The following is a 27,848-nucleotide window of genomic DNA, read 5'->3' as shown; positions in this document are numbered from 1 at the left end:
ATAAATATTGTGTTCCTTTAATAATCACTTTATATCTACTTAGTGCAGGGTGAGGACACCTCCTCTTTTCCTCCTGGAGCTTCCTTCACCTCTAATTATCAAGACATTGCCATCAGTCCTGTTAGCTGTTAAGTAGAGACAGCCATCGCTGCTGGCAGGCATCTTCCTCATTGTTGGATTATTCATTGCCACCTATGAGCCACAAGTGGGTTTATGGCCTCGTGCATACTTAATTAGTTGAACTTCTCCAAATTATGGTTTAAATAAGTGAAGACATTAGCCTCTGACATAATTGGGCCACAAAGTATCTTTTCAGAATATCTGTGTAGCTTAACTCTAGATTCAAAGAGGTGTCCGTGAAGCTTTGAAGAGGTCACAGGGTCAAGGAGGTCAGGACCCTACTACTCCTATTCTTGCAGGAGTGGGGGCCCCCTTCCAGGACTGGAGAGAGGGCTCTTGTCTAACACTTGGACATGAATTGTCCTAGGAGACACACGTGCTGACAGAGCAAGAGACTTTATTGGGGAGGGGCGCCCAGGTGGCGAGCAGGAGGTAAGGGAACTCAGGAGAACTGCCCTGCCACGCGGCTCCCTGTCTCAGGTTCCATGGTGATGGGGTTAGTTTCCAGGTTGTCTCTGGCCCCTCATTCTGACTCAGGGTCTTTCGTGCAGCCCTCAGCCAGGATAGGTTCTGGTGAGGAGGATCCTGAGAGGTGGGTAGGATGTGTGGGACCTTCTGGAATTCTTCCTCTTGGTAGTGGCTCATTGGTCCGGTGTTCCTTGCCAGGACCTCCTGTTGCAAGGTAACTCATGCAGAGGGTCGCTGTGGTGCCTGGCCAGGGTGGATGGTTTCGGCCAGTGTTTCCCCTCCTACTGTCTCCCCTGTGGGTCGCTCTGCAAGGAGCAGGTTTGAGGCAGGACAAGAGTCACAGGCATGGGCCCCTGCGTGCTCTAGAAGAGCAGGTTCTTTTTGGTTTGGCCCACAGCTGCCTCTCGCCTTGCCACCCTATGTCATCATTATCGTCCACGCCTGTGTGATGTGTTATGACAGGGCACACCTGCTAGAACGGAGTGGCACTCACATTTCAGATCTGCTCCCAGGGACGATGTCACAAAGCCTCATGGCAGAAACGGATTACACCTTCTGCTCATGCCTGCCTGTCCTTCCTCCCAACGGCTATTGCCCTCTCCTCCCCAGCTGGAGGTCACCAGGCTGCAGACCCGCCAGCCTGCTTGAGGGCCACCCAGGAGATGCTGCCCACACATGTCCACTTCTGTTACTGCCTTCTATTATTTTAGTTAATTTTTAAATTTGTGGCTGTGCTGGGTCTTGGTTGCTGTGCGGGCTTTTTCTCTAGCTGCGATGAGTGGGGAGTGCTCTCTGATTGCAGTGCACGGGCTTCTCACTGCGGTGGCCTCTCGTTGCAGAGCACGGGCTCCAGGGTGCATGGGCTCAGCTGTGGCAGCTCCCAGGCTCCATAGTCGTGGCCCACCAGCTTAGTTGCTCTGTGGCATGTGGGATCTTTCCGGATCAGGGATCAAACCTGTGTCTCTTGCATTGGTAGGCAGATTCCTTACCACTGAGCCACCTGGGAAGCCCGTTACAAAGGAAAGAAGGGGCTAAATGAAACCTTCCTTTTCACTCGTCCATATCTTTGGCCAAGATCTCTGGGCGCATTTGAGAGCCATTTTAATGAGACCAGGAATCATGAAACTTCTTTTCTCGACCATGGCCACTACTTGGTGCTTGAAAAACAATCTAACTTATAGCTCAAGCTGCACGAGTTGTGAGCTGGCCTTGATTTGAGTAGAAAGACAACAGAAACAGGAATCAGAATCGGAATGCTGATGAAGGAGGGCGACACAGCTGTCCTGTCCTTGGTCATGAACAGGGACCTGCACAGTCCTGGGCCCTGCTCTGCAGGGCACACCCCAGGCCCAGGGCTGACAGAAAGGCTGTGGTAGTTTGTGTCGTTGCCTTGGTGCTGTGCTAACCCAGGTAGAAGCATCCAGAGGGCTTTAACAAAATCCCAGCTCCCTGGCTTGGAAACTCACAGAGGGACCTGGCATCTAAAATATCTAAGTGCTTCCTGGGTGCATCCAATCTGAAGGTAGCATTGGAAACCCCTGGGCTAAAGGAGTCTTTTTAAATGTGTGGGGTTGAAAGGAGGCTAACAGGAATGTCTGGGCTACTGTTGTGTTTTTTTTTTAATAATAAAGGTAAATAGCATAGAGCAGGGGCCCCCCAGCCTCTGGGATCTAATGACAGCTGATCTGAGGTGGAGCTGATGTAATATAGAAATGAAGTGCATAATAAATGTGATGTGCTTGAATCATCCTGAAGCCATGGCCCCAGCCCTTCCACAAAACCAGTCCCTGGTGCGGAAAAGGTTGGATGCGGGTGGAATGCAGGTATGTTAACAAGCACAGGTGTGTGTGTGTGTGGACATTGCAGAGAGGCTGTGCATATGGGATGCTGACACCTGTGCACATATTTAGACATTTGGAGGAAGGCTAGAGCCACTGACTCTTATTCCTCCCTTAGCAGCACATGCTCAAGCACTCAGAGGCAGCCCACTCTCCCTAAAGATGTTATTCTGCCTCTAGGACACTTCTCAGATATTCTTGTTCATTTCCATTGCCACGGTACTGACCTTTTCTTCTCCCTTGTCTCAATAACAAATAGCCCAGCCTCTTTTTCTGCTGGGGTTTACTTCTGCAGTCCCCATTCAATCCATCCTCCACACGCCGACCACACCTGAGTCACCCTCGTGTTTTTAGCACTTTGCTGGTCCCAACATGTGCGTGCTGCACACTAAGTCACCCCAGCCACGTCCAACTCTTTGTGACCCTATGGACTATAGCCTGCCAGGCTCCTCTGTCCATGGGATTCTCCAGGCAAGACTACTGAAGTGGGTTGCCATGCCCTCCTCCAGAGGATCTTCCCAACCCAGGGATCAAACCTGCATCTCCTACGTCTTCCTGCATTGGCAGGTGGGTTCTTTACCACTAGTGCCACCTGGGCAGCCCCAAGGATAAATGGTGACCATGGTTGCGGATGGCCCTTACCTAGCATTTATTCATACAAGTGTTTACTCCTGGCACCAGCTCTCAGAGGCATCACCCTTATCCCCATTTTACAGACGGGACAGTGAAAGCATGGGGTGCCTTTGCCCAAGGTGATTGAGAGTCACAGATGGTCCCCGAGCTTTAGTTCTGCACCCCTCTTCCCCGCCTCTCTGGACGCTCTCCGGACATGTAGGGAAAGGCTACTCTGTGCTAATGGACTTTTCATACTGCTGTGTCTAATCTTCACATCCATCCTGCCTGGTAGGCATTATTATTCCTGTTCCAAAGAAATCAAGGCTTGAAGAGGTTAAGTAACTTGATCAAAGTCCTGAAGCTAATTAAGGAGATCCTAGGTGGGATTCCAGCCAGCTGCCCCTCGCTCCAGGCTCTGCGTTCTTTTCACCACACTGCCTGGGATTGTCTGATTCCTCTAGGGTGGCTTCTGTGACTCCGTATAGTCTGTTTACCAACCTACCTTTCCACTCCATATGTTCCATTCCATCATGCAGTCATGCCACCCGGCATCTGCTCACCCAGTTGCTTTTGCCTGGAGTGTTCTTCCCTGCCCAACTAGGGCTCCCATGACAGGGACTCCTGTACGGCTGATAATACCCTGTGTGGAAACTGCACACCGCAGGACAGGGAGGCTGTTTGCGTTTTCTCTGAAGGAACCCTAAAATAATGCATCTCCTCTTCACCCTCCTGTGTGATTTTGCATCATGAATGTAGCTTGTACCCAGCACGCACGTCTACCTTCCTGCTAGGGGGGCTTCTTGAGGCCAGGTGTCATCCCTTCCTCCTGTTTCCTTTGCTTCTATTTTTGTTGGAGTATAGTCGCTTTACAATGCTGTTAGTCTCTGCTGTACGGGGTGAATCAGCTATATGGATACACATATCCCCTTTTTGGATTCCCTTCCCATTCAGGTCACCACAGAGCACTGAGTCCTGTCCTCCTGTTTCTGTCTTTTGTGTCCTGGGCATTGTGAAGCCAACAGCAGATATGCAGTAGATATTTGTTAAACAAATGAGGGGCAGACAGGGATGCAAAGGTGGGGAAAGTCATCAAACTGTTTGACCCAAGGAAACTCGATACAGCTGGAGTGCACAGAACAGTCAGGAAAATATTTACCTGATGGCCTTGAGAGAAATGTCCAGTGTTTGGAAATTTCCAGAAGGAAGTGAAGAGCTAATGATTATCCTACTGAGCTAATCTGGCTTGTCCATTTTGCCTACCCCAGGTTTTTTTCTCTTTGTAATTTTATTTCCTTCAATATGCTTTGCTAATTACCTCCTGGTAAAAAGCCCAAGAGTCCTATACCTCCAGCATGGACTTGAGAGATAAGATGTAGTTGGGAGACAGTCTGTGAAAGATGTGCCTTTTAAGACTTTCACCGGACTCCTGCAGAAAGGAAAGGCTACCCACTCCAATATTCTGGCCTGGAGAATTCCATGGACTGTATAGTTTATTGGGGTCACAAAGAGTCTGACACGACTGAGCGACTTGCACTTTCACAAGCCCTAAACGGGGCGGCTGTGGGATGGGCGAGGTGGTTCTTATGCCTAGAGGCAGAATCTTGCAGGATGGAAACAGATGCCAAGAAAACTTCTTTGCCCATGGGAAAGTTAATTCTTTAACCATTTAATTAGGGTTAATGTTAATGTTAGTCGCTCAGTCGTATCCGACTCTGTCGAACCCCCCTGGACTGTAGCCTGCCAGGCTCCTCTGTCAATGGAATTCTCCAGGCAAGAATACTGGAGTGGGTAGCCGTTTCCTCCCCCAGGGATCTTCCCGACCCAGGGATCGAACCCAGGTCTCCTGCATCGCAGGCAGATTCTTTACCGTCTGAGCCCCCAGGAATGAACAGTTAGCATAAGGAGTAGACGGTTTTTGGACTCAAGGTGTAAAGCACTTGGCTGCTGCTGCTGCTAAATCGCTTCAGTTTTGTCCGACTCTGTGCGACCCCATAGACGGCAGCCCACCAGGCTCCCCGGTCCCTGGGACTCTCCAGGCAAGAACACTGGAGTGGGTTGCTATTTCCTTCTCCAATGCGTGAAAGTGAAGTCGCTCAGTCATGTCTGACTCTTAGCGACCCCATGGACTGCAGCCCACCAGGCTCCTCTGTCCATGGGATTCCCCAGGCAAGAGTACTGGAGTGGGGTGCCATCGCCTTCTCCGGAAGCACTTGGCACAGGTGGTCAAAACAAGGCAAACCTACAGGCTCGGTGGGAGGGTTTAGGATGCGCAGGTGCGCTGCGCTGTGGGAAGGGGGCCTCCCGGGGGGCTTTCCATCAGCACGGGCCTTGAGACTGCGTTCTGCACCCCACAGGTGAGCGTCCTCACCACCCTGGAGCGGAGGTTCAACCTGCAGAGTGCCGACGTGGGCGTGATCGCCAGCAGCTTCGAGATCGGGAACCTGGCGCTCATCCTCTTCGTGAGCTACTTCGGGGCGCGCGGGCACCGGCCACGCCTCATTGGCTGCGGCGGCATCGTCATGGCACTGGGGGCACTGCTGTCCGCGCTGCCTGAGTTCCTGACCCACCAGTACAAGTACGAAGCGGGAGAGATCCGCTGGGGCGCCGAGGGCCGCGACGTCTGCGCTGCCAACGGCTCGGGCGGGGACCAGGGCCCCGACCCGGACCTCATCTGCCGCAGCCGGACCGCCACCAACATGATGTACTTGCTGCTCATTGGGGCCCAGGTGCTCCTGGGCATCGGTGCTACCCCCGTGCAGCCCCTGGGCGTCTCCTACATCGACGACCACGTGCGGAGGAAGGACTCCTCGCTCTACATAGGTAGGCGTTGCGCCAGCGCCCTAAGGGCCGCGGTTCCCTTTGTTGCTGTGTAGGGGGCCAGGGCGTGTGAACAGAGGAAGGAAATTTGGGCCCTAGAGCTTTAAGTTTCGTCCGGAGCTTTCATTCTCAGACTGGGGGTGTTTGGTGAAAATGCTGATGCCTGAATTGCACACCCCAGAAAATTCTGGGGGTCTTTGGGGTGCAGCCTGGACTTGTAATTTTTTAAAGAGCTCCCCAGGTGACTCCAGTGTGCAGCAGAATTTGACTTCTGCTGCGCATGAGTATCAAAAGCCTGGGAAGAGGGAAGAGGAGATTGGGGGCAGTTTTAAATATATATATTTATCTGCCTTTGTGTGTGTGTGTGTCTGGACTTTGGGCGGCCTGGTATTTGCCACCGAGGAATCCTTGGGGGTCTGCACATTAGAAACCCCTGTTTTTAATCATCAAAATGACCTCCTGGTCATTGTCTTATTGAAGCTCAAAGATAAAAGTGATTGCAAATGCCCAGCATTTGGTATTATTCAAAGTTGGTAACTTTGTGTGTGTATGTAAATTTTTTCCCGCTGTAATGGGGTTATTTACTAGAACCGGATATTGGGGACGAAATAAGGTACATGTGAACTTTTGAAAAAATTTGTTTTGTGCTACAATGACTTCTGTTATTTTATACTGGAAGGATGGAAACCATCTGCCAGCGTTGGGGTTAAGAAACATCCAGGGGTTGAATTACACTTACAGCAAATGGGCTTCTCAGTCACTGCTTCTGGGCACTATTGCATGGTCATTTGTAGGGCAAGGGCCGGCCTGCCGAGCATCTCCGTTTTCTTGTTTACTGCGTTTAATTTTGCCTCCCACCATCTGTTAGCTTCTATGATTTGACCCCAGTCACTGAGTGCTTAAGCTTTGGGAAGAAAGTAAAATAAATTACCAACACCTGTAGAAGCTCTGTGCCTCCCGAAAGCAGTGTGCCTTGGAGCATAAAGTTAATTACAATATGGAGGTTTAGGTTAAACTAGAACTTGAACAGAATTCGTCAAAAAGCCTCCTACCTGCCAAGTTTCCCCCATACACTGCCCAGGCTGTCTGAGACAGGAGGGTTCAAGGCAATTACCCCCTGAATGCTGATTGTCCTCGGTGACTTTATGTCCTACCTGTGAGGTAGATGACTCTATTGAATGCATACGTCGTATGTCTTAACCCTCTGTGAACAGGCTCTAGAGTAGAAAGGTGGAGAGTATGCATCTCCCCCTAAAAGGGTGGAGAGCTTGGGGGCCTGGTCACAGCCTACCTGTGGAATACACAGGATTGATGGCTAGTCCCTCCACCCTGTGCTTAGGGGTTTCCGTAATTGTGTCTGGAGGTGGGCGCAGTGGGGAGAGGGGTCTAAGGAAATCATTTGCATTTTGATGCTTTTAAGGCTTCAGTGATAACCCCTCCAATATGAGTCTGCTGCAGGCCAGGGAATGGGCCACAGCCTGTAGCCAAAACAGTCTCCTCGGGTCCAGCCGGGCCACTGGACTCTGACTTGACTGATACCACTCTGGTACCCCAGCATAGAGAGATTTTGGAAGCAGTAACAGCAAGTAGATAAATCAGAGCCCAGGGAAGGAAAAGGGTAGCGAAACACTGAGCTCTTGTGTCTCATGATGAAATCAAGTAGAAAAATGTCTCCCTGGCATCTCTCCTGAAGCCACAGGTGAGGTGGATGACCTCTGCTTGGAGCCCACGCCTGGAGCTTGCACGCTCAGCGTCCTCTTTTGGAAATTTACCCTGATGCTGCTGCTGCTAAGTCGCTTCAGTCGTGTCTGACTCTGTGAGACCCCATCCCTGGGATTCTCCAGGCAAGAACACTGAAGTGGGTTGCCATTTCCTTCTCCAATGCGTGAAAGTGAAAAGTCAAAGTGAAGTCGCTCAGTCATGTCCGACCCTTAGCGACCCCATGGACTGCAGCCCACCAGGCTCCTCTGTCCATGGGATTTTCCAGGCAAGAGTACTGAAGTGGGGTGCCATTGCCTTCCCCATTACCCTGATGAGTCAGGCATTTTCCAGCACTAATGGGGCCTGGTTCATAGGTCAAGCTTAGGATATGGACTCCTTTCGGTTTTGTGAGAGGTCTAAGCTTGGGCTATTGTAGCAGGCACAGCCCTTCTCTCGCTCTGAGACTTTTTCTCTGAGATTTACAGTGACTCTCTAGTAGGAGGAATGTCTCAACCAGATTTCTAGCTAGGCCTCCTTTTCCTCTCTGACAGTTTAGCATTCCCAGAGTCGGGAGTGTGTCTGCGTGGTGCGTGGGCAGCTTGGTGGCGTCTGGCCAGATTCCAAGACATGACAGTCCAGGGCTGTGAGCAGGCCTTCCTGAGTGCTTCTGAGCTGGTTTCTTGGGTCTGTGTTTTGAGCAACAGAGAGCAAGCTTCTGCACAGATTGGCCTCCGTAGGTGGCCTTTTGTTCCCTGCATGGTTGGAATTCTCCAGGAACAATTTAAGAAGGCCATGCATATGCAGAGCATAACTGATCCGATCGTTTACTGTACAAGTCATAAAACATGTTTGTGACCATGGAACTGTTTTGGCGTTTATCTCTTGTAAGAGGGAGCTAGTTTCTGAAGCTGTTTAATTTGGCTTCGGGAAGTATTTAGGGGAGCTGACCGAATGGAATAGGTATGAATTATGACGTCTTAACTCCCTGCAGGAGGACAGTCTGAAGGGACTGGCCAGCCCTGGGAGGTAGGTGTCAATGGATGCCTGTCACCCGTCAGGGTGGAGTAGCCTGTGTGCCCCTTGGTTCTGCCCCTTGGTTCTGCCCCTGCGGACCTGATTGAGAGAGGCCCACGGCCAGCCATCTGATCACAGGCCTAACATGTGAGTGTGAACTGGGATTGAAAGGGTTTTAAACCGTGCACGTGTGAAGCACAGGCGGTTCATGGCTGCTGCTTCCCCAGGGGTGTCAGCGTCGATCCAGCCACAGGCCACTGGTGACAAGTCCTACCCCTTGAATAACTCCTCTTAGCTTTTTGGTTACATGAAATCCTGTGTTTCTGCATCAGTACGCTTCTGCATTGGTGACTCACGATGGGTCACCTGTATCGTGAGTCACCAGCTGGGTGCCGTCAGCACATCCACGGCCATGACCTAGACCCCCTACAGCCAAGGGGAAAGGGAAGCCTTCCCTCTCGAATCAAGCTGATATTTTCCACCCAAGTGACTGTTTGCTCCAGCCTCTTGAGGCTGAATTACTGCCAAACTCCCGGATTCCTTGATGGTCATTCACAAGGGGCTTCTAGGGCTGGCACCATTCTGCGGCTGCTCCTGCCCAGCCTGGGGAGGGAGCCAGGGGAACTCATTACCAGGGGACAAAACCTGATGAATGGGGACACCGCTCTGCTGGCAGACTTCTCAGGACCACACAGTGTGGAGCCAAGCCTCACGGCCCAGCCGGAGGGTCACCCGGGGGTGGCACGTGGCGCTTTCTACCCAGAGGGACTGATGGAGCAGAGTGGCGGGGGAGCTGTGTGAGATGGGGGTGTGAGTGGGGTCCACCAGCCGACCTCTGGGAGCTGCTTCTACTACTCATGCATGTTCTGACCTTCCACGAGCTCAGCTTTCTCAGCTACTCTGTTTCTCCGAGTTCAGACACAGCCTGTTGCATTGTAGGCAAGAGTAAGTAGGCTAATGGAATGGACTCGCCGGCTCCTTTCATTAGGTTGCTATGTCAATCGGTTGGTGCCTTGTTTTTTTTTTCCCTTTGGGAAGGAAAAGGCTCCAAAGGAGAGTGGTAAGGTTTGTTTGTTTGTTTTTTTAATAACTTTATTTCTAGTTGAAAAGTATTACATGTTCACTGTGAAAAGTATAGAAAAAGAATCATTTAAGAATAATTACTCGTAGCTTTATGTTTATAAATCCTCCTTTTCTGCATTGTTATGCTTTTCTCCACACAAAAGAGGTTTTTATCATAAACATATTTTGCTACTGTATTTCTCTCTCAATATTTCTTGAACATTTCCCTGTGTCATTCAATCTTCTTCAATGATGATCTTTCTGCATACATCATATTCCCTTGTGGATCTGTACCATAATATTAAATGCCCTCTATCGTTGAACATGCATTTTTTTTTTTTAAGTTTTGCTCTTATAAAACAAAGCAGACAAGTGAACTGTGATTCTGAAAGGTTAAGTAACTTGCCTAAGATAATGAATGGGGCTGAGCACAGGATCTGAGAGTGGCCTTTGTTTTGGTATATCTGGGACAGGGCTGAGGTGGGTGGGGCAGGGGACAGAGGGCTGGGGGATGCTCCAGGGAGTCAGGAGCATGTGAGGGCATTTCCCTAAGAGAGCCTGAAGCCTCTCTTAGGGAAAAATCAGAGGTGCCCGGAAAGTGAGGAGAGAGCTGGGTGTCTCAAGTCCAAAGACAGAGGTGCAGTTGGAATGGGGGATGGGTGTGAAAGCAGAATACAGAGTCGGGAGGAGAGAGACGGGAGTGCTGACTGACAGTGCACGTCCGGGGTCTGCAAGGCAGAGTACAGAGTCGGGAGGAGAGAGATGGGAGTCCTGACTGACAGTGCACGTCCGGGGTCTGGAAGGCAGAGTACAGAGTCGGGAGGAGAGAGACGGGAGTCCTGACTGACAGTGCACGTCCGGGGTCTGGAAGGCAGAATACAGAGTCGGGAGGAGAGAGACAGGAGTCCTGACTAACAGTGCACGTCCGGGGTCTGGAAGGACTTTTGCCCTGTTCCATGGTGCTCTGAGTATCGATGGGTGCAGATTAGAGCTGGAGGATTCCGTGTTCCCCGCACCTCTCTCCAGAACTGTGGACAGCATACTCTCACTTGGCTGTTCATTCCATCGGAACCACGATCACCACGGGGAAATTGCCCTTACGTCGTGTTGGAAATCTGTCTCCTTACAACGTTCTGTGTGCTGGCTCTGGTCTGCCCTTTGGGTCCACTTTGGGAAGTGGGGATCCCTCTTCCCTGTTTGGTCGCCCCACAGCTGGCTGAGTGCCAGCCTCGCATGGGCAGGGAAGGGCACCTGAAACGTGGGTCTTCTGTGCTAGGACCTCTGTTCCTTACTTGATTCGGTTTCCTCCTACATTCAGCCGCTGTTTCCCTCTTTATGAGGGATGATGCCAAGGCTGGAGGGCTTGTTACTCTGGGGCAGAACCAGGTGAACGGGGCATGCAGGCTTTGGGTGCTGTATTGCTTTGCTAGGGCTGTGTTATGTAACACCACAGACTGAGTGGCTTAAACCAGTGGTCCCCAAACTTTTTTCTTAGCACCAGGGACTGGTTTTCTGGAAGACAATTTTTCTGCCAACCCAGTTGGGGGAGGGTGGTTTCAAAGTGATTCAAATGCCTTACATTGATTGTGTACTTTAATAATAGAAATATTAATAGAATAATCAGTTCAGTTCAGTCACTCAGTCATGTCCAACTCTTTGCAGCCCCATGTACTGCAGCACGCCAGGCCTCCCTGTCCATCACCAACTCCTGGAGTTTACTCAAACTCATGTCCATTGAGTCAGTGATGCCATCCAACCATCTCATCCTCTGTCATCTCCTTCTCCTCCTGCCCTCAATCTTTCCCAACATCAGGGTCTTTTCCAGTGAGTCAGCTCATTGCATCAGGTGGCCAAAGTATTGGAGTTTCAGTTTCAACATCAGTCCTTCCAATAAATAGTCAGAACTGATTTCCTTTAGGATAGAATAATATATAGATATAATGATGATAAATACAAACATATAAGTAAGTTAAGTAATATAAATATAATGATAAATAAGAAATAGAAATATTATGATTATGATTGCATTAGTTCCACCTCAGATCATCAGCACTAGATCCTGGAGGTTGGGGACCCCTGGCGTAAGCAGCGGAAGATTTATTTTCTCACAGTTATGGAAGCTGCAAGTCCAAGACCCTGGTGTCGGCGCCAGCTCCCTCGGAGGCCACCTCGCTTGGCTTGCAGATGCCGGCTTCTCCTCCTGTGTCTGCACGTGGTTGTCCTCCTGTGTGCTCACAGGTCTGGTATCTCTGTGTCCTGATTTCCTCCCCTTCCAAGATCACCAGTCAGATTGAGGTAGGATTCACCCATATGATCTCATGTAACCTCAGCTCCCTTTTTAAGGCCCTATTTGCAAATGAGTCACGTGCTGAGTAACTGGGGGTTAAGGCTTCAACCTATGAATGGGGGGGGGCGGGGCATGATTCAACTCATAACAGGAGCCAGGGGGACAAGACGTCTGCCCCTTTCGTCCTAACTTCTCTATAAAGAACTTCATTGTCATGTTTGTTTGGTTCCCAGTAATCAAGGAATTATTTGAGAATGTAGTTTTTTTTAAAAAACTTTTTATTTTGCAACAATTACAGAATCACAAGCTGTTGCAAAACGCATGGAAGTTCTCTGTACACCCATCCACTTTCTCCCCATGATGCCATCTCACATCACTGTAGTACAGTATCAAAACGGGGGTGTGAACATGAGTATAATCCGTGGGGTGTATTCAGATTTTCAGTATTATGTACAGAGATTTGTGTGTTTCTATGTGTGCCTGTGTACAGTTCTGTGTGATTTTATTACATGTGGATGATGATGTTTTAAAAACGCAGAATGGGGACTCCCCTGGTGGTCCAGTGGATAAGACTCCGCCTGCCAGGGCGGGGCACAGGGGTTTGATCCCCAGTCTGGGAAGATGCCACATGCCTCAGAGCAACAAAGCCTGAGAGCCATAATTACTGAGCCCATCCGAGTGCTGCAGATATGGAGGTGTGCATGCCGAGAGCCCATGCTCCAGCACAAGAGAAGCCACTGCAGTGAGAAGCCCCTACACGGTCAGAGAGTAGCCCCTGCTTGCCACAACTAGAGAAGGCCCGTGCAGAGGAATGAAGACCCAGCACAGCCAAAAAGAAATGCATAAATAATTTTACTAAAAGGAAAAATTGCAGAATGGGATTAAGATGAAACCAGATCATTCTGAGTCGTGTGTGTTTCACACACACACACACACACACGGAAGATGCAGAGATAGAGAGAAGGCTATACGTAGAGTGGGAGTCGACTGGAGGAAACGGATTCTTTGTGAAGGGCTTGTTCATTCCCAAGAATGGGATCCTTGTAGGGTACCTGAACACACGGAGCGGTTCCTCCAGTTGGGAGGCACATCTATGAGACACCAATGTGTCACATTTTCTTTGTTTACCACTTCTGTTGAAACCCGCCGGAGCCCTCCACGTTCCAGTTAATGATGCAAAGAGAATTATTCTCAGATTTCATCTGCCAAGTGTTTGTTTAGCACAAAGGTCACTAATATCAGGCAGCAACCAAAGAGAACTAAATTTCTCTTCCGAGCCCTGGGAGTCCAGAGTTATTTTGCCTCTGATGAGTTTTTATTTTAACTTGACATTGGGTAAAATGTGTTTTAACTCTCCAAAGAGTGTGGGTCGGGTATGGATCAAATACACTGTGATTGCAGTTCATCTGAAAAAATAATTAAAAAGCCATCCCTTGTGGGAGCAAGCACAGCTCGTTATATTCTTGCAGCTTCACTGATATTGAAGCTCCCCTTGTTAATTTCTATTTTTGTAAATAAATGACACTGTAAAACCAGTCAATTTGTTTTGGCTGGATTCCATCCATTCCTTCTCCCCAGTGACTGGTCACATGCCATTTTTAGTGTGTTTTAGCAACTTGCTAGGAGACGTGTGTGTGGCTCTTATCTGGCACTTCCATATTCCCCGGGCTGGTGGATAGTTCTCATTCATTCTCAGCTGCTCATAATTTATGCCCTAGGATTCATGGGATCACTGCCGTGCTCCCTGCCTGGGTGACCTTGGGCAAGACTCCGAGTTTGGGCTCTGATGGTCTTGAGATTCAAATCCTGGCTCCTCCACTGACCTGCCCACCAGGATTTTGGACACATTTTCAGTTAACCTGAGCCTGTTTCCTTATCAATAAAATGAGCTTGGAATCTACCAAGCCAGGCTTTGCTTGGATATTAAGTATCATGCCATGGTGGAGGCCAATAACCGCTGCCCTCTTCATCTTTGTGGATGTATTGTCTCCATTTCCAGGTGTAGAAACAGGAGGCAGGAAAAAGCAATTGACTTATTTAAATACAAGGACAGGTCTTTTGATAAGAGTGATTGATTGGATCTTGATTTTCAGTCCAGGTATCATCCATCTAGTAGATCTTAGATGAGCAACCTCCTCCATCCTGAATTAAATCAACAGGGCTCTTATTTGCCTGCAGACCCCTTCCTGTGGCTCATCTCAAAATGCAGAAAGTGCTACAGCTGCCCCAAGCAGCAGGCGATCTGGTTTGTATTAAGTCAGAGGCACCCCAGAGTATGGCCATTGCCCTAATGTGATATATTGATGGCTTTCTGGGTTCCAGCACATTGCTTCTTAATTTGCTTCTTAATATTTGTTCAGCTTTTAAAAGAATGTTTTCTTGTCTTAGTAAAATTGGGAAAAACAAAATAGAATAAGTACATATAAATAATTTTTAAGCAGATCCCTATAGAAAATTGTCAATGTTTAGATGTATTTTCTTCCAGCCATTTTTCTTCTTTTATAATATTTATTTGGCTGTGCCAGGCCTTAGTTGAGGCATGTGGGATCCAGTTCCCTGACCAGGGATTGAACTCGGCTCCCCTCCACTGGAAGGCATAGTCTTAACCACTGAACCACCAGGGAATCCTCAGCCATTTTTTTCCCTTTGTATTTAGTTTTACTTCGTTAAGACCATACTCTAAGTAAACTTGCTTTCTGCCAATGAAAAACTTTTTTTGTGTCTCATGAACAGTCAACATCATGTTAGATGACTGTACCGTGTTTTGCTAGAAAACCTGGAATGAGTTGGGTAGACATTTGGGTGATGGATACTTCTGTGACTGTAGCCTCATCCATATTTGCTGAAGCTCAGGTTGGTTCAGATAGACTCACTGGGAGCTGGAAACTAGCTGTTTGGCCTTGCTGTGGCTTTTTCCAGAAGGTAAGTGAGGAGGCATAAGGAGCCATGAACAGAGACTTTGGGCCACAGTGAGTGTTGGTGCCCTTGTCTTGACCCCTCCCACATCTGCGGCATGCACGTGTGTGTGGTCACTCATATCTGACTTCTTGTGACCCACCCCCAGACTGTGGCCCGCCAGGCTCTTCTGTCCATGGAATTTCCCAGGCAAGAATACTGGAGGGGCTTGCAATGCCCTCCTCCAGGGGATCTTCCCGACCCAGGAATCCAACCCGAATCTCTTACATCTCCTGCATTGGCAGGCGGGTTCTTTACCACTGTTGCCGCCTGGAAGGGACTGTAGGTAGAGGAAGAAGAATCCTCTTGAAGGTTCCCTGAAGGGAGCATTGGGAAACCAATCCTATATAGGGCTGGTTGGGGCTTGTGGATGTTGATTCTGTGTGTGAAAGCATCTTTGTTCAGGGATTTTAATTTTTTCTTTTCAAATTAGTTTTTTTTTTCCGGCCAAGCCATACAGCATGCTGGATCTCAGTTCCCCGACAAGGGATTGAACCCGTGGAAGTTCAGAGTGTTAGGGTGGAAGCTCGGAGTGTTAACCACTGGACCACCAGGGAAGTCCCGTGTTCAGGGGTTTGGGAACACAGCATCATAGTGTTTGATAGACAGAGAGGAAGACCAGAGAGGGCCCAGGCTGACCTAGAGAAGATTCCTGGGGACGGTGAAGATGCACGGAAGGGAATTTTCCTTCCTTAAGCACCTGAGTCTCCTGTTCGTTACTTCTTTACCACAAGCCTCTTACTGCGCTTGGTGGGTGACAGCAGACCCCTTTGCACTATTTTTCCTCTTGACTGTAACACAGATATTATGGTTCAATGAAAGTTTTGGAGGTGTTGTATTTTCCTGAATAACATGCATCTTCTTTTCTTTAGTTTACTTCTGACCTTTTACTTCCCCTTTCTCAGATAGTCTTGGCTTGACTTCCTTTTTTCCTTTCAGCTACAGGAGCTTTCTGCGAGAGCGGGCACCATGAAGGGTTTGGTTTCTGTAGAGGGTTGTGACTTGCTGTTATTAGATTTGGGGCTATAGGTTAATGACCTTCCTCTTCAGTGGGATGTGAGTTCTTCATCGCTAGAGAATTCTTTGGTGTTACAGTGCTTCACAGAAGAGGCTGGGTTGTGGTTGGTTGTTTTGGTCTGTCTAGAACCTCATTGTTTTCACTAGGAAACTGGATCTCCCGTTCTGGGTGGTTCTTATGGACTGCCAGAGATGAGCAGAGATGGTCCAGGCATGGCCAGACATGACACAGAGAAAGACTCTGGTCTGCAGTGATTGGCCCCAGGAGTGAGACAACCAGGGTCCACCATGATGTTTGAAAAATGGACTGGAGGGCTGGGTGGGGGGTAGACAGAGATCTCTTATTTCTCTTCCAGGACTGAAAGCCCTAATACCTCTGTATGCCCACAGATTCTAATGTCCATCTTTGTTTTCACATGAGCTGAACTTGATCTCAAAGGAAAGTAGACCACTAGGAATAAGAGAGGGCACACGGGCTCCCTGGATCCCGCCATGCCTGAAGCTTGAATTCCAACTGGCATTCTCCAAGAATCCCCTTGAGCACATAAATTATCCCTCCCAGCATTTGCAGTCAAATGCTGTAGACTAGGATCCCGCGTGAGCTGCTGCTTAGTCACTTCAGTCATGCCCAACTCTTTGCGACCCTGTGGACTGCAGCCAGCCAGGCTTCTCTGTCCATGGGACTTTCTAGGCAAGAATATAGGAGTGGGTTGCTCTGCCCTTCTCCAGGGGATCTTCCCGACCCAGAGATTGAACTGGGGTCTCCTGCATTGCAGGCAGGGCCTTTACCACTGAGCCACCAAGGAAGCCCCAGGATCCTGCCTGGGCTAAGTCACTTCAGTTGTGTCAGACTCTTTGTGACCCTATGGACTGTAGCCCGCCAGGCTCCTCTGCCCATGGGATTCTCCAGGCAAGAACACTGGAGTGGGCTGCCATCTCTTCCTCCAGAGGATCCTGCCTAATGCAGCTTAAATGCTGGTCATGTCAGATCAGAGTTGGACTGGATTGATGTCCTCTTGCTGCTAAGTCACTTCCATTGTGTCTGACTCTGTGCAGCCCCATAGACGGAAGCCCACCAGGCTCCCCCGTCCCTGGGATTCTCCAGGCAAGAACACTGGAGTGGGTTGCCATTTCCTTCTCCAATGCATGAGAGTGAAAAGTGAAAGTGAAGTCACTCAGTCGTGTCCAACTCTTAGTGACCCCATGGACTGCAGCCTACCAGGCTCCTCCGTCCATTGGATTTTCCAGGCAAGAGTACTGGAGTAGGGTGCCATTGCCTTCTCCGATGTCCTCTTGAGGTCTGACTAAGCACCTTCCCACAGGGTTGGTGTTTCAGTCCTCATGTGAGACAGCTGGCTGGTGATCAAAACACTGGCTGCTCATAATGTTCTTACTCTAAAGAACTAATGAACTGTATATCCAATCAAAGGGTTAGGTTGAAGGTTCTGGTTTAGTTCTCTCTTTCTTTATTTCATAGACATTTAAGATAAGATGCAGGATAGAGACCGTGAGGCCACAAGTATGCCCCTTCCACTTTATCCCTACCCACTCCCCCCTCCACTGGAAAAAAAAAAAAAAGTAAAAGTATTTAAAAATAACCTGGTGGCAGGTTTTGTGCAGGAACAGTAAGTATTTAATAGCAAATTGCTTATGTGGGCAGGAGAGTGTTGAGCCCGTGAAACTTATTCAGCGGTACTATTTATTGGATGGAAAAAACATAACCAACCCTGGCTGCTTCGCACCACTCTGCTCGCCAAAGCTACCCTTACTTCCTCTAATGACTTCATAGTGTCAGGAATGAATAAACTAAATGAATACGTTCCAGTCCCAGTTCAGCTCTGCCATTTATTTTTGCCAAGCCGTGTGTGTGTGTGTAGGCACATGCTTGTTTTTGCCCACGTGGCAGATAAAATCTGAAGATTCTAAAGCGTTCGGTGGCTCAAGGACACTCATAAGAACTTTTAATTGCTTTTTAATTAAAAAAATTTTATTCTGTATTGGAGTGCAGTTGATTAACCGTGTTGTGTTATAGGGAGCTCAGCTCGGTGCTCTGTGGTGACCTAGATGGGTAGAAGGCGGTGGGAGGAAGGTCCGAGAGGGAGGGAATATATGTGAACATTTAGCCAATTCACTTCATTGTACAGCAGAACCTAACACAACATTGTAAAGCAACTATATCCCAATAAAAACAAAACCTAATGTGTTGGTTTCAGGTACACAGCAGACCGATTCAGTTGTATATTTACATGTATCTATTCTCTTTTCAAATGCTTTTCTCCTGTAGGGTATTATAGACTATTGAGCAGAGTTCCTTGTGCTATATAGTAGGTCCTTTTTGATTATCTGTTTTAGACACTGATAGAAAGTTACATGTAGTCTTGAGAATTGCGCTTGGTGAATTTGCCTGGAGGATGTCAAGAGAAACTGAGTGCTGCTTAAGTGGACTATTTGACGCTAAAGGTTGTTGGATGTGCTTTAGGGGGAGTTGACCACGACCTTTTAAGGTGGTATGGAGATACATGTACACTTGGCATGGAGCCTCTCACTGGATTCTCCAAGGGGTTTTTGACCCCAGAAAGGTTAAAACCCCTGAAAGTCCTTATGTTGAGCAGACCCTGATGACCGGAGACGGGGGATGAGATAAACCAAGAGAGTCGAGGTGATGGGTTGTATGTGTGACGGATGGCATTTGCGGGCTGGAATGTGGTTCACTGCTCAGTCCTCAACTTGCTTTGTTCCCTGGGGAGACACTATACTTACGACAGGAAGCATTTCGAGCATCACTTAGGCAACTGTGGTGAAAAGTCAGAATGTGTTCTCAGTGGTACTGGAGGCACCCTCTCAGCCCTCATCCTCCTGTTCCTTTTCCTCCAACCCCCCAAAACTAAATTCTTTGGAGGCTGAAAATTCCCATCCCTTCTTTCAGCCTAAGCCTGGGTGTTTTGGATAATATTCAGCAAACTTTCTGTGCCAGTTTGATGCACAGATAGGAAACATCAAAACTTTTCCTTTTTTTGCTCTAAAAGCAAAAACATTTTAAAAATGCACTTGGATCATTAATGGAATCTGCACTCTCAAAGTCAAAACTTTCCATGTGTTCTTACTAAGGAAAATTCTTTTGGGGCAATTAAAAGGAAAATAAATAGGCAAAAAGTTGTGAGGGGTCTCCAAAAACTCATCTGAGATGCTGAATCCCCTTCTCCAAATTAAAAAGATGCAAATGAACTTATTTACAAAGCAGAGCCTCACAGACATAGAAAACAAGTTTACAGTTATCAAAGAGAAAAAGGGAGAGGAGATCAGTTAGGTTGTAATGAACATATCCCTCTGCTTGGGCTCAGTAGTGTCTGACTTTGCAACCCTGTGGGCTGTAGCCTGCCAGGCCCCTCTGTCCGTGGGGTTTCCCCAGCAATGATACTGGAGGAAGTTGCCATTTCCTACTCCAGGGGATCTTCCTGACCCAGTGATCGAACCCTCATCTGATTCTTTACCACCGTGCATTGGAGAACCTCAGTGAGCATAGATGCACTTACTTTATATAAAGTAGGTAACCAACAAGGACCTACTGTATAGCATAGGGAACTATACCAGTATGTTATAATAACCTTTAAGGGAAAAGAATCTGGAAAAAATACACATACATGTAAAACTGAATCACTGTGCTATGCATTTCAAACTAACATATTGTGAATCAACTACACTTCAATTAAAAAAAATCATCTGAGGACATAAATAAACTTGGCAGACTTTCTGTGGGTAATATTTTATCCCAGAGATTTTAGGATAGTTGCTGCATTTGAGAAACCTTACCACCTTTACCAATTACCATTGCCTCTTATTTCAAGTATGAGAGATACAGGCTGGGGGCTCGGAGTTGAGCTCATCCTAATCTCTCTCCAAGGAAACATGCTTTTCCCCCTTTCTCTCTCCAAGGTTCTAAGCATGTGATGCAAATGGATGTGATTCCCCACTGCCTCCCGTTCTGGGCAAGGCATTATTACCATAAGCACATTCACAGCTGCCCACCTGCCTCATGGGTTGTTAATGGAGTTTACAAAGGGAATTTGGATCCCCAGCAAGAGACCTCATTAACACAGCAAGGATCTAATAGATTCTAAAATTGTGTATGGACACTGGGAACCTTTCGAAACCCAGTGGTGTTTATTCTTAGATCTAGATCATTTCCCCTGGCCTCAGTCTGTACATTTTGTATCACAGGGAGAAACTCTTGTCTTGATCCAGCCAGACCAACTGTATTGGTTTAAGTTAAGCATTAATGCTTTGTGATTGTGGGACTAAAGACAAGATTCAAAAGCCATCGGGCTGTATAAAGGACAAAATGTCTCCCACACTGGTGCTTTTGTTTTATTTTTTTTAATACCGGCCTTGTTACTGGCTGTGAGCAAGTGTTTAATTTTAGGATCCCTTGTTGTCACCAAGAACACTTAGCAGCTGTCAGTTTGTTTAGACAAGTGTGTTAAGCACCCACGGGTTTGGATAATGACCACACTGACACTCGGTACACTAGCTCTCACTTGTGGACTGCTTGCTGTGTCAAACGGGAAACAGGAGCTCTGCATGTGGTCACCCTTGTTCCTAGGATTGTTACTCTCAGTGTACCGATGAGGAATCTGAGGCTGAGGGAGGCTGAGCAACTTGTCCAGGGTCATACAGCTGGCAGGTGGCAAGGCCCGGTGGCACAGTGGTAAAGAACTCACCTGCCAATGCAGGAGATACAGGTTCTATCCCTGGGTTGGGAAGATTGCCCTGGAAAAGGAAACGGAAACCCACTCCAGTATGCTTGGCCGGAAAGTTCCAAAGGAGCCTGGCAGGCTACAGTCCATGAGGCTGCAAAGAGTCAGACATGATTTAGCAACTAAACAACTCCATTACCCTGTATCTTTCCCACCATAGGCTCCCCTCCCCGTCCATAGACAGTATGATACGCCACCAGCATAAATAGGACCCCAAGTCTGCTATGCTGCTAAAAATGGCTTAACTACATAATTTTCTCTCTCTCTCTCTCGCTCTCTTTTTTTGCTATACTAAATACCTAAAGCTGTGGGTTGTTTTAGCAGTAAAGTATGAAATGGTGATGAGTTTCTGGGCCAGGAGAGGTCTCATGGGTACAGACCACTCGGGCCCTGGTTTTCCCCGTGGGAATTTTTAAACTCTCATCAGATAAAGCTTTGTTCCCACCAGAAACCCCACGTGACTTGTTTTCACAATCTCCCTGTAGTAGAGCGAGAGAAGCACCCGCCCCAGACGGTTTTGTTTACATTGGAGACCTAGCAATGTTTAATTGGTGAACGTTCACCCCTGTTATGCAACTTGGACTTGACTTGTTTTCACTCCCAAGCTTGGCTCTGCTGCCTTGCTTTTCTGTGTAAGTTGGGGAGTGATTTTAGAACCTACTAGACCGTAACTGGGACAAAACTGGTGAGAAGGTAGGATGAGAAAGACTTGGTGGACCAGAGATGAAGACAGAAGAAAGAAAAAGAACAGGCAGACATCAACAGGTTAAAAGAAGGTCAATTCCCACGGGCCTTTCTTTCTGGGGAAATAATCGGCCTCCACCGTTGTTCAGCCCAGTGGGGTTTGGAAGAACTTCAAGCATAGAACGTTTATGGAAATGAACTGTGGTAGCAGGATAAGGTAGTTACAGGATGGATCAGATGGTGGCAGAGCCCTCCTTTAGTCAACCTGGGGGACCTGATGTCCAAGTAGATGAACACTGTCCCCCGTACAGGCAGACCTCGGAGAGACTGCAAGTTCTGTTCCAGGCCACTGCAATAAGGCAAATAGCGCAATAAAGTGAGTTATAAGACTTTATTGGTTTCCCAGCACATATAAAAGTTATGTTTATACTACTCCATGCGTGTGTGTGCCTGACCAGTCGCTCAGTCGTGTCTGACTCTCTGCAATGCTATGGCCTGTGAACCACCAGGCTCCTCTGTCCATGGCATTTTTCAGGCAAAAATACTGGAATGGGTTGCCGTTTCCTTCTCCAGGGTAACTTCCTGACCCAGGGGTCAAAACCCACGTTTCTGGCATTGACAGGTGGATTCTTTAACTGAGCCACCTGGGAAGCCCTCCTGTTTGTACTATACTATATTGTATTCAATTATTAAGTTTGCAGTAGCATTATGTCTTAAAAAATCAATGTGTATATCTTAATTAAAAAATATTTTATTGCTGAAAAATGCCAACCATCCTTTGAGCCTTCAGTGAGTTGTAATCTTTTTGCTTGTGAAGGGTTTGAAATTTTGCAAGAATTATCCAAACACGGCAGAGACACAAAGTGAGCAAATGGTGTTGGAAAAATGGTTCCGATAGGCTTGCCTGATGCACGGTTGCTGCCGTGAATTTGTAAAAATTGCAATATTGAAATTTCCCTGGTGGTCCAGTGGTTAAGAATCTGCCTTGCAATGCAGGGAACATGGGTTTAATCCCTGTTTGGGGAACTAAAATCCTACATGCTGAGGGGTAACTAAGCTCACACGCCTCAACTACTGAGCCTGAGAGTCCACGTGTCACAGTGAGGGATCTTGTGTGAATCAGCAAAAGGTCCTGAGTGCTGCAACTAAGACCCGGCACAGCCAAATAAATAAATATTTAAAAATGCAGTATCTGCAAAGTGCAATGAAGTGAGGTTGTCAAGCCACACTTTACTAAGGTCTTGTTCGTGGCCTGTGGACAAGTGACCCCTTTTTTACTGGTCTACTTGGGGAAGTAGAGAGAGGGTTCAGAGGGAAGAAATCAGGTGTGAGTGACCAAGTGTTCAACCTACGAATCAATCAGGAGAAGAGTTGGAAATTTGGCCAAGTGAACTCTTCCAGTTCATTACTCTGAACCCATATTTCTAGCCTTTTTTTTTTTTTAAGTTTTAATTGTGGCTAAAAAAGTCAGCATAAAATTTACAATGGTAACCATTTTCAAATGTGCTGTTCAGTAGTGTTACACATACTCACACTATTGTCCATCAGATCTCCAAAACTTCATGATCTTGCAAAACCGAAACCATGTATCCCACTAAACAACTCCCAGCCTCTGACAACCACCCTACTACTTCTGTCTTTATGGGATTGACTGTTGGTTAGCTCATATAAGTGGAATCATAGGGTATTTGTCTCTTTGTTCACTTTGTATTATGTCCTCAAGGTGCATCCATGTTGTAACAGGTGTCACAATTTCCTCTTTAAAGGCTGAATCATATCCCTTTGTATGCGTATTCCCATTCCCAAATGGCTATTTGGTTTAGCCATTCATTCCCTGATGAACGTTTGGACTGCTTCCGCTTCTTGGCTACTGTGAATAATGCTGCTGTGAACATCTGTGTGCAACCTATTTCTGGCTTGTTAAATGACATCTACTTGGGTGTCAAGCTCAGCTTAAGTCCAGAATTCAACTCCTTCATTTCCTCCCAAGTTTGCTTTGTCATTGACCTACCATCTTCTTTCTTCCATCCCCCCCGCAACCCACATTAAAAGCTACCACCTCTTACTCCTGGAGAAGAGAACAGCTACCCACTCCAGTATTCTGGCCCAGAGAATTCCACAGAGAGGAGCCTGGCAGGCTAAGTCCATGGGATTGCAAAGAGTTGGACACGATTGAGTGACTTTCACTCACCTCTTACTGGGGGCTTCCCTGGTGGCTCACATGGTAAAGAATCTGCCTTCAGTGTAGGAGACCCAGGTTCGATCCCTAGGTTGGGAAGATCCCCTGGGAGAGGGAATGGCAACCCACTCCAGTATTCCCGCCTGGAGAATCCCATGACAGAGGAGCCTGGTGGGTTACAGTCCATGGGGTCACAGAGTCGGGCATGACGGGCAACTAACACTTTCATTTTCACCTCTTACTGGTCACGACTCCTGGAGATCCCTTGTGTCTGGCTCCCAGTTCCCTCTACATTCCTTGCCCCAGACCAGGTTCTCAGCCCCTCTCAGGTAGACAGTCGTGTCAACCCCCGATGAGTCTTGCTGCTCCCAACCTGGTATGTCTCCAAATTCTTTCCATGGTGCTACTACTCCAAAGCACAATCTGGAGAGAATTTTCTGGAGCCTTTGTTACAAAAGTTCCAGGGCATCTGCATGGAATTTATCTGAAGTTTCTTACATGCCCAGTGAAGGATAATAATATGCTTGTATGTATTAATATAGTGCGAGTGTTTTTTCCTGCCGTCTATGGGGTCGCACAGAGTCGGACACGACTGCAGCGACTTAGCAGCAGCAGCAGCACTGTAATTTTTGAAATACTAAAAGTAATTTGACCCTTTTTCACAAGTAGAGGCAGGTTAAATTCAATTGTCTACATTTTATTCATTCACTCACTGATTTAACAAATACCGATTGAGAACTTGAAAGTGTTAGTCGGTCAGTTGTGTCTGATTCTTTGCGACCCCATGGACTACAGCCTGCCAGGTTCCTCTGTCCATGGAATTCTCAAAGCAAGAATACTGGAGTGGGTAACCATCCCCTTCTCCTGGGGACCTTCCCAGCTTGGAATTGAACCTGGGTCTCCTGCATCGCAGGTAGGTTGTTTACTGTCTGAGACACCAGGGAAGCCCCGGAGAACTTGCCGTGTGTCAGTCAGAGCACTGGGGATCCCTGGAGGAGTCAGACCCACTGCTCCACCCGCCTGTAGGAGTCATGGTAACGTTGGCAGATGTTTATATGAGCTTTCCGTGTGCCAGAGACTATATACATATCTTTAGTATATTATCTGGTGTGGTTTCCAAAACAATCCTTTGAGTTCTATTTCATTGTCCGTATTTTATGGAAGGCAGTCAACACAGACTGAATAACCAGTCTAGTAGGGGACAACATGGGGATTTGAGCCCGATGGTTCTCTCTCCAATGAAACTGTTCCCAGCAAATTCTATCAGCAACTGTCACGTAAAGCAAGAGCTCAGAAGATAAGGCAGAATGAAATGCCAGGCTAATAGCGACCCGCAACCACGTTTGTCTATGTGGAGTTGGAAACCATTGACCAAACGTGCTCAGGAATATTTTACAAGCATAAGTAGTGACTCGGTGCCTTGCAGAAATGCAGGCCAGACCACGGCTGCTGTTAGAGAAAAGAAACAGCGTTCAGCTTGTTAAAACAAGAACTTGTGTAAACTCCACGTCTGAGGTGTCAGATGCTGTTCCCTGATGTGATGTATTATCCAGGCAAGAAAATAACATGGCAAAGCCTCTTGCCCAGGCTCAGAAAGGAAGGAGATGTCTGAGCTGGCTGTCTGGATGTCTGGGAGAAACGGTTTCAGAACTTGGGAGTGTTTACAGCTGGGGAGATGGTGTTGATTTCCTGTGAATCATGGAGGCAGCCCAAGAGGGAGCCCCTCACTTTGTGTGCATATAGGTGAAGGGAGAAAGCAGAGATTGTTGTTATTCATCACACCTAAGACAGAGCGTGTTCTTTTTCTTCTGGCCTGAGCAGCATGTGGGATCTTAGTTCCGGAATCAGGGATCGAACCTGCACCCCCTGCGGATGCATGGAGTCTTAACCACTGGACCTTCAGGGAAGTCCCAGGCGTGTCCTTTTAAGAAATCATTTCACTCCGGTTGGAGATAATCAAGCAAATAATCTGTGAGCATTAAATTTTCTAATTTCAAGTCAGGCTGGAAGATTAGGCTCCCCAGCTTGCTGTCTGCAGTGGTAAGCACTTAGAAAGCTGTGAGGGGTGGGCGGCTCCACTGGGCCCCTGTGCTGGGCCCTGAGCTCAGCATTGCCCTTATGTTTCCTCATTTTATCTTTTCATGACCATTTTACAGCATAGGAAGCTGAGGCTCTGCAGAATAAAGCACCTTGTCCCAAGTCATCTCTTTTGATATGTGAGTGGTGAGATTTGAACATAATGTCTACTGTTTGTGTCTGGCCCCAGAATTGGGATTTTGTAGAAGAGCCAATTTCTTTTTATTATTATGGGAAATTAGAGGCATATCCCAAAGGAGAAAGGATAGTTGAATGAACCTGTGTGCCGATGGCCCGGTCATTATAAAAATGTGACCTTTCTTCTTTCATCTCTGCTGCCACTGAGTCTCCCCTCTCCTTGATTATTTCAGGTGTATTGTTTCAGAAATTTTCAGAGGTATGTACCATTTTTGGGTAACTAGTATTTCTCAAAGATAAGAACTCTCTAAAAACCTAATCACAATATCATTGTCATGCCTTAGGAATGAAAAACAGTTGCTTAATATCAATAGATACTACTCAGTGTTCAAATTTCTTCACTCCTCTCAAATAAAAGTGTTTGATCAGATCCCCAAAGCTCGGTGATTTGCAATTTTTTGCCTTGTCTCTTAAGTATCTGTTAATCTCTAGGTTTTTCTCTCTTTCCTCTTTCCAGATAAAGAAACTGTATCATTTCTCCTACAGTTTTGTGCAGTCTGGGTGGTTCTTTTTAACACCTTCTTCTGAAGTCTCCTACTCGCGTTTCTTGTAAGTTGATTGTGTTAGAGCTAGAGGGCTGATCCGATTCAGGTTAATTTTTTTTTTTTTGGTGCCAAAAATACTTCTCAGTGGTGATGTACACTTCGTTTATAAGACATGCTGTCTGGTCCCCTCTATGATGTTGACAGCCATGGTTGATCATGGTTTTAATTGTGGTAACATTCGAATTCTAGCATTGCTTCATTTTCTATTAAAAGAAAGTTCCTTATTTCAACTATTTTATTATCCTGAGATGAAAGTGAAAGTGTTAGTTGCTCAGTCCTGTCTGACTCTTCGCAATCCCATGGACTGTATTCCGCCTGGCTCCTCTGTCCATGGAATTCTCCAGACAAAAATACTGGAATGGGTTGCTACTCCCTTCTCCAGGGGATCTCCCTGACCTAGGGATCAAACCCAGGTCTCCCACATTGTAGGCAGATTCTTTACCTTCTGACCCACCAGGGAAGCCCTGAGACAGTATTACAATAAGAAAAAGCAGAAACTTTTTGGCCCTGGTTCTAAGGTGTTCCTGTGGAGGCTTCCCCACACCAGCAAGCCTTTCTGGTGTCCACGAGATCAACTCACCTCTGACCCTGTCTGTCTGGAGATAGAATGAGGTTCCCAGGTAAAGGGCTCAGTCCTGCAAAACCTCCTTCCATTTCAGATGTCATTTGTAAGCCCAGATGGTTACCTGGGCTTCTAACTGAAGCATGTAAATCATAGGCTCCTATGACCCTATGGTTAGGTTCCATTCATTTGCTGGAGTGGCTCGCAGAGCTCAGGAAGAACCATTGACTCACTAGATTACTGATGTTTTATACAAGGACGTTAAAGGCTATGCATCAGCAACCAGGTGAAGGGATGCAAAGGGCGAGGTCTGACAGAGGAGCTTGGGGCCCAGCACAGGGAAGCCTTGAGGTTCCCAGACTCAGGAGCTCTCTGAAACAAGGGACCAAAATGCTGTCCTGTGGGGCTTTGATGGAGGCTTCATTACATAGTCATAATTGACTAAATCATTTACCAGTGTCACTGATTCAGCCTCAAGCCTCTCTCTTTGCCCCAGAAATCAGGGGGTGGGATTGCAAGTTTTAACCTTCTAATTGGGACTGAAAGTTTCAACCTTCTGATCACACATCACAGGGTTGGTTCTCCTGGCCCCACCTGTGGTGGGATGAGTAGTCATTGACATAAACCCATTGTGATGGAATAGGGCTCCTTCCTCCGTCCATGGGATTTTCCAGGCAAGTGTACTGGAGTGGGTTGCCATTGCCTTCTCTGCTTATGAATAACAAGACACCTATTTTCACCTTTGTGGCCCTATATATGGGCTTAGCCAAAAAGTAAGTTCCTTTGGATTTTTCTGTAACATCTTATAGAAAACCCAAACAAAAATTTTGATTAACCCAATATGAGAAAAAACCCATACGCACCCACACACACCCACCTACCTTCCCAGGTGGTACATTGCTGAAGAATCCTCCTGCCAGTGCAGGAGGCTGGTTTGCTGAAGAATCCTCCTGCCA

At 47.4% G+C, this 27,848-nt stretch overlaps 1 protein-coding gene and 1 long non-coding RNA gene across 3 annotated transcripts in view; both read left to right on the top strand.

The window, feature by feature from the left end:
* SLCO3A1 (solute carrier organic anion transporter family member 3A1) overlaps positions 1–27,848 on the top strand; it is a 375,421-nt gene that overhangs the window by 75,647 nt on the left and 271,926 nt on the right. For both annotated transcript variants that reach the window (XM_019983751.2, XM_019983750.2), the window contains exon 2: positions 5,396–5,861. In XM_019983751.2, the coding sequence (XP_019839310.1) occupies positions 5,396–5,861 (466 nt within the window). The remainder of the gene's footprint in view (positions 1–5,395; positions 5,862–27,848) is intronic.
* LOC139178169 (uncharacterized) overlaps positions 5,868–27,848 on the top strand; it is a 34,549-nt gene continuing 12,568 nt past the window's right edge. The window contains exon 1 of the long non-coding RNA XR_011562556.1: positions 5,868–27,820. This is a non-coding gene — a long non-coding RNA (uncharacterized lncRNA). The remainder of the gene's footprint in view (positions 27,821–27,848) is intronic.

Source organism: Bos indicus, chromosome 21 (assembly GCF_029378745.1).
Source record: "Bos indicus isolate NIAB-ARS_2022 breed Sahiwal x Tharparkar chromosome 21, NIAB-ARS_B.indTharparkar_mat_pri_1.0, whole genome shotgun sequence".
Lineage (NCBI taxonomy): Eukaryota > Metazoa > Chordata > Mammalia > Artiodactyla > Bovidae > Bos > Bos indicus.
Note: the sequence above shows the minus strand (reverse complement) of the source record. Positions and strands in the feature narration are given on the sequence as shown.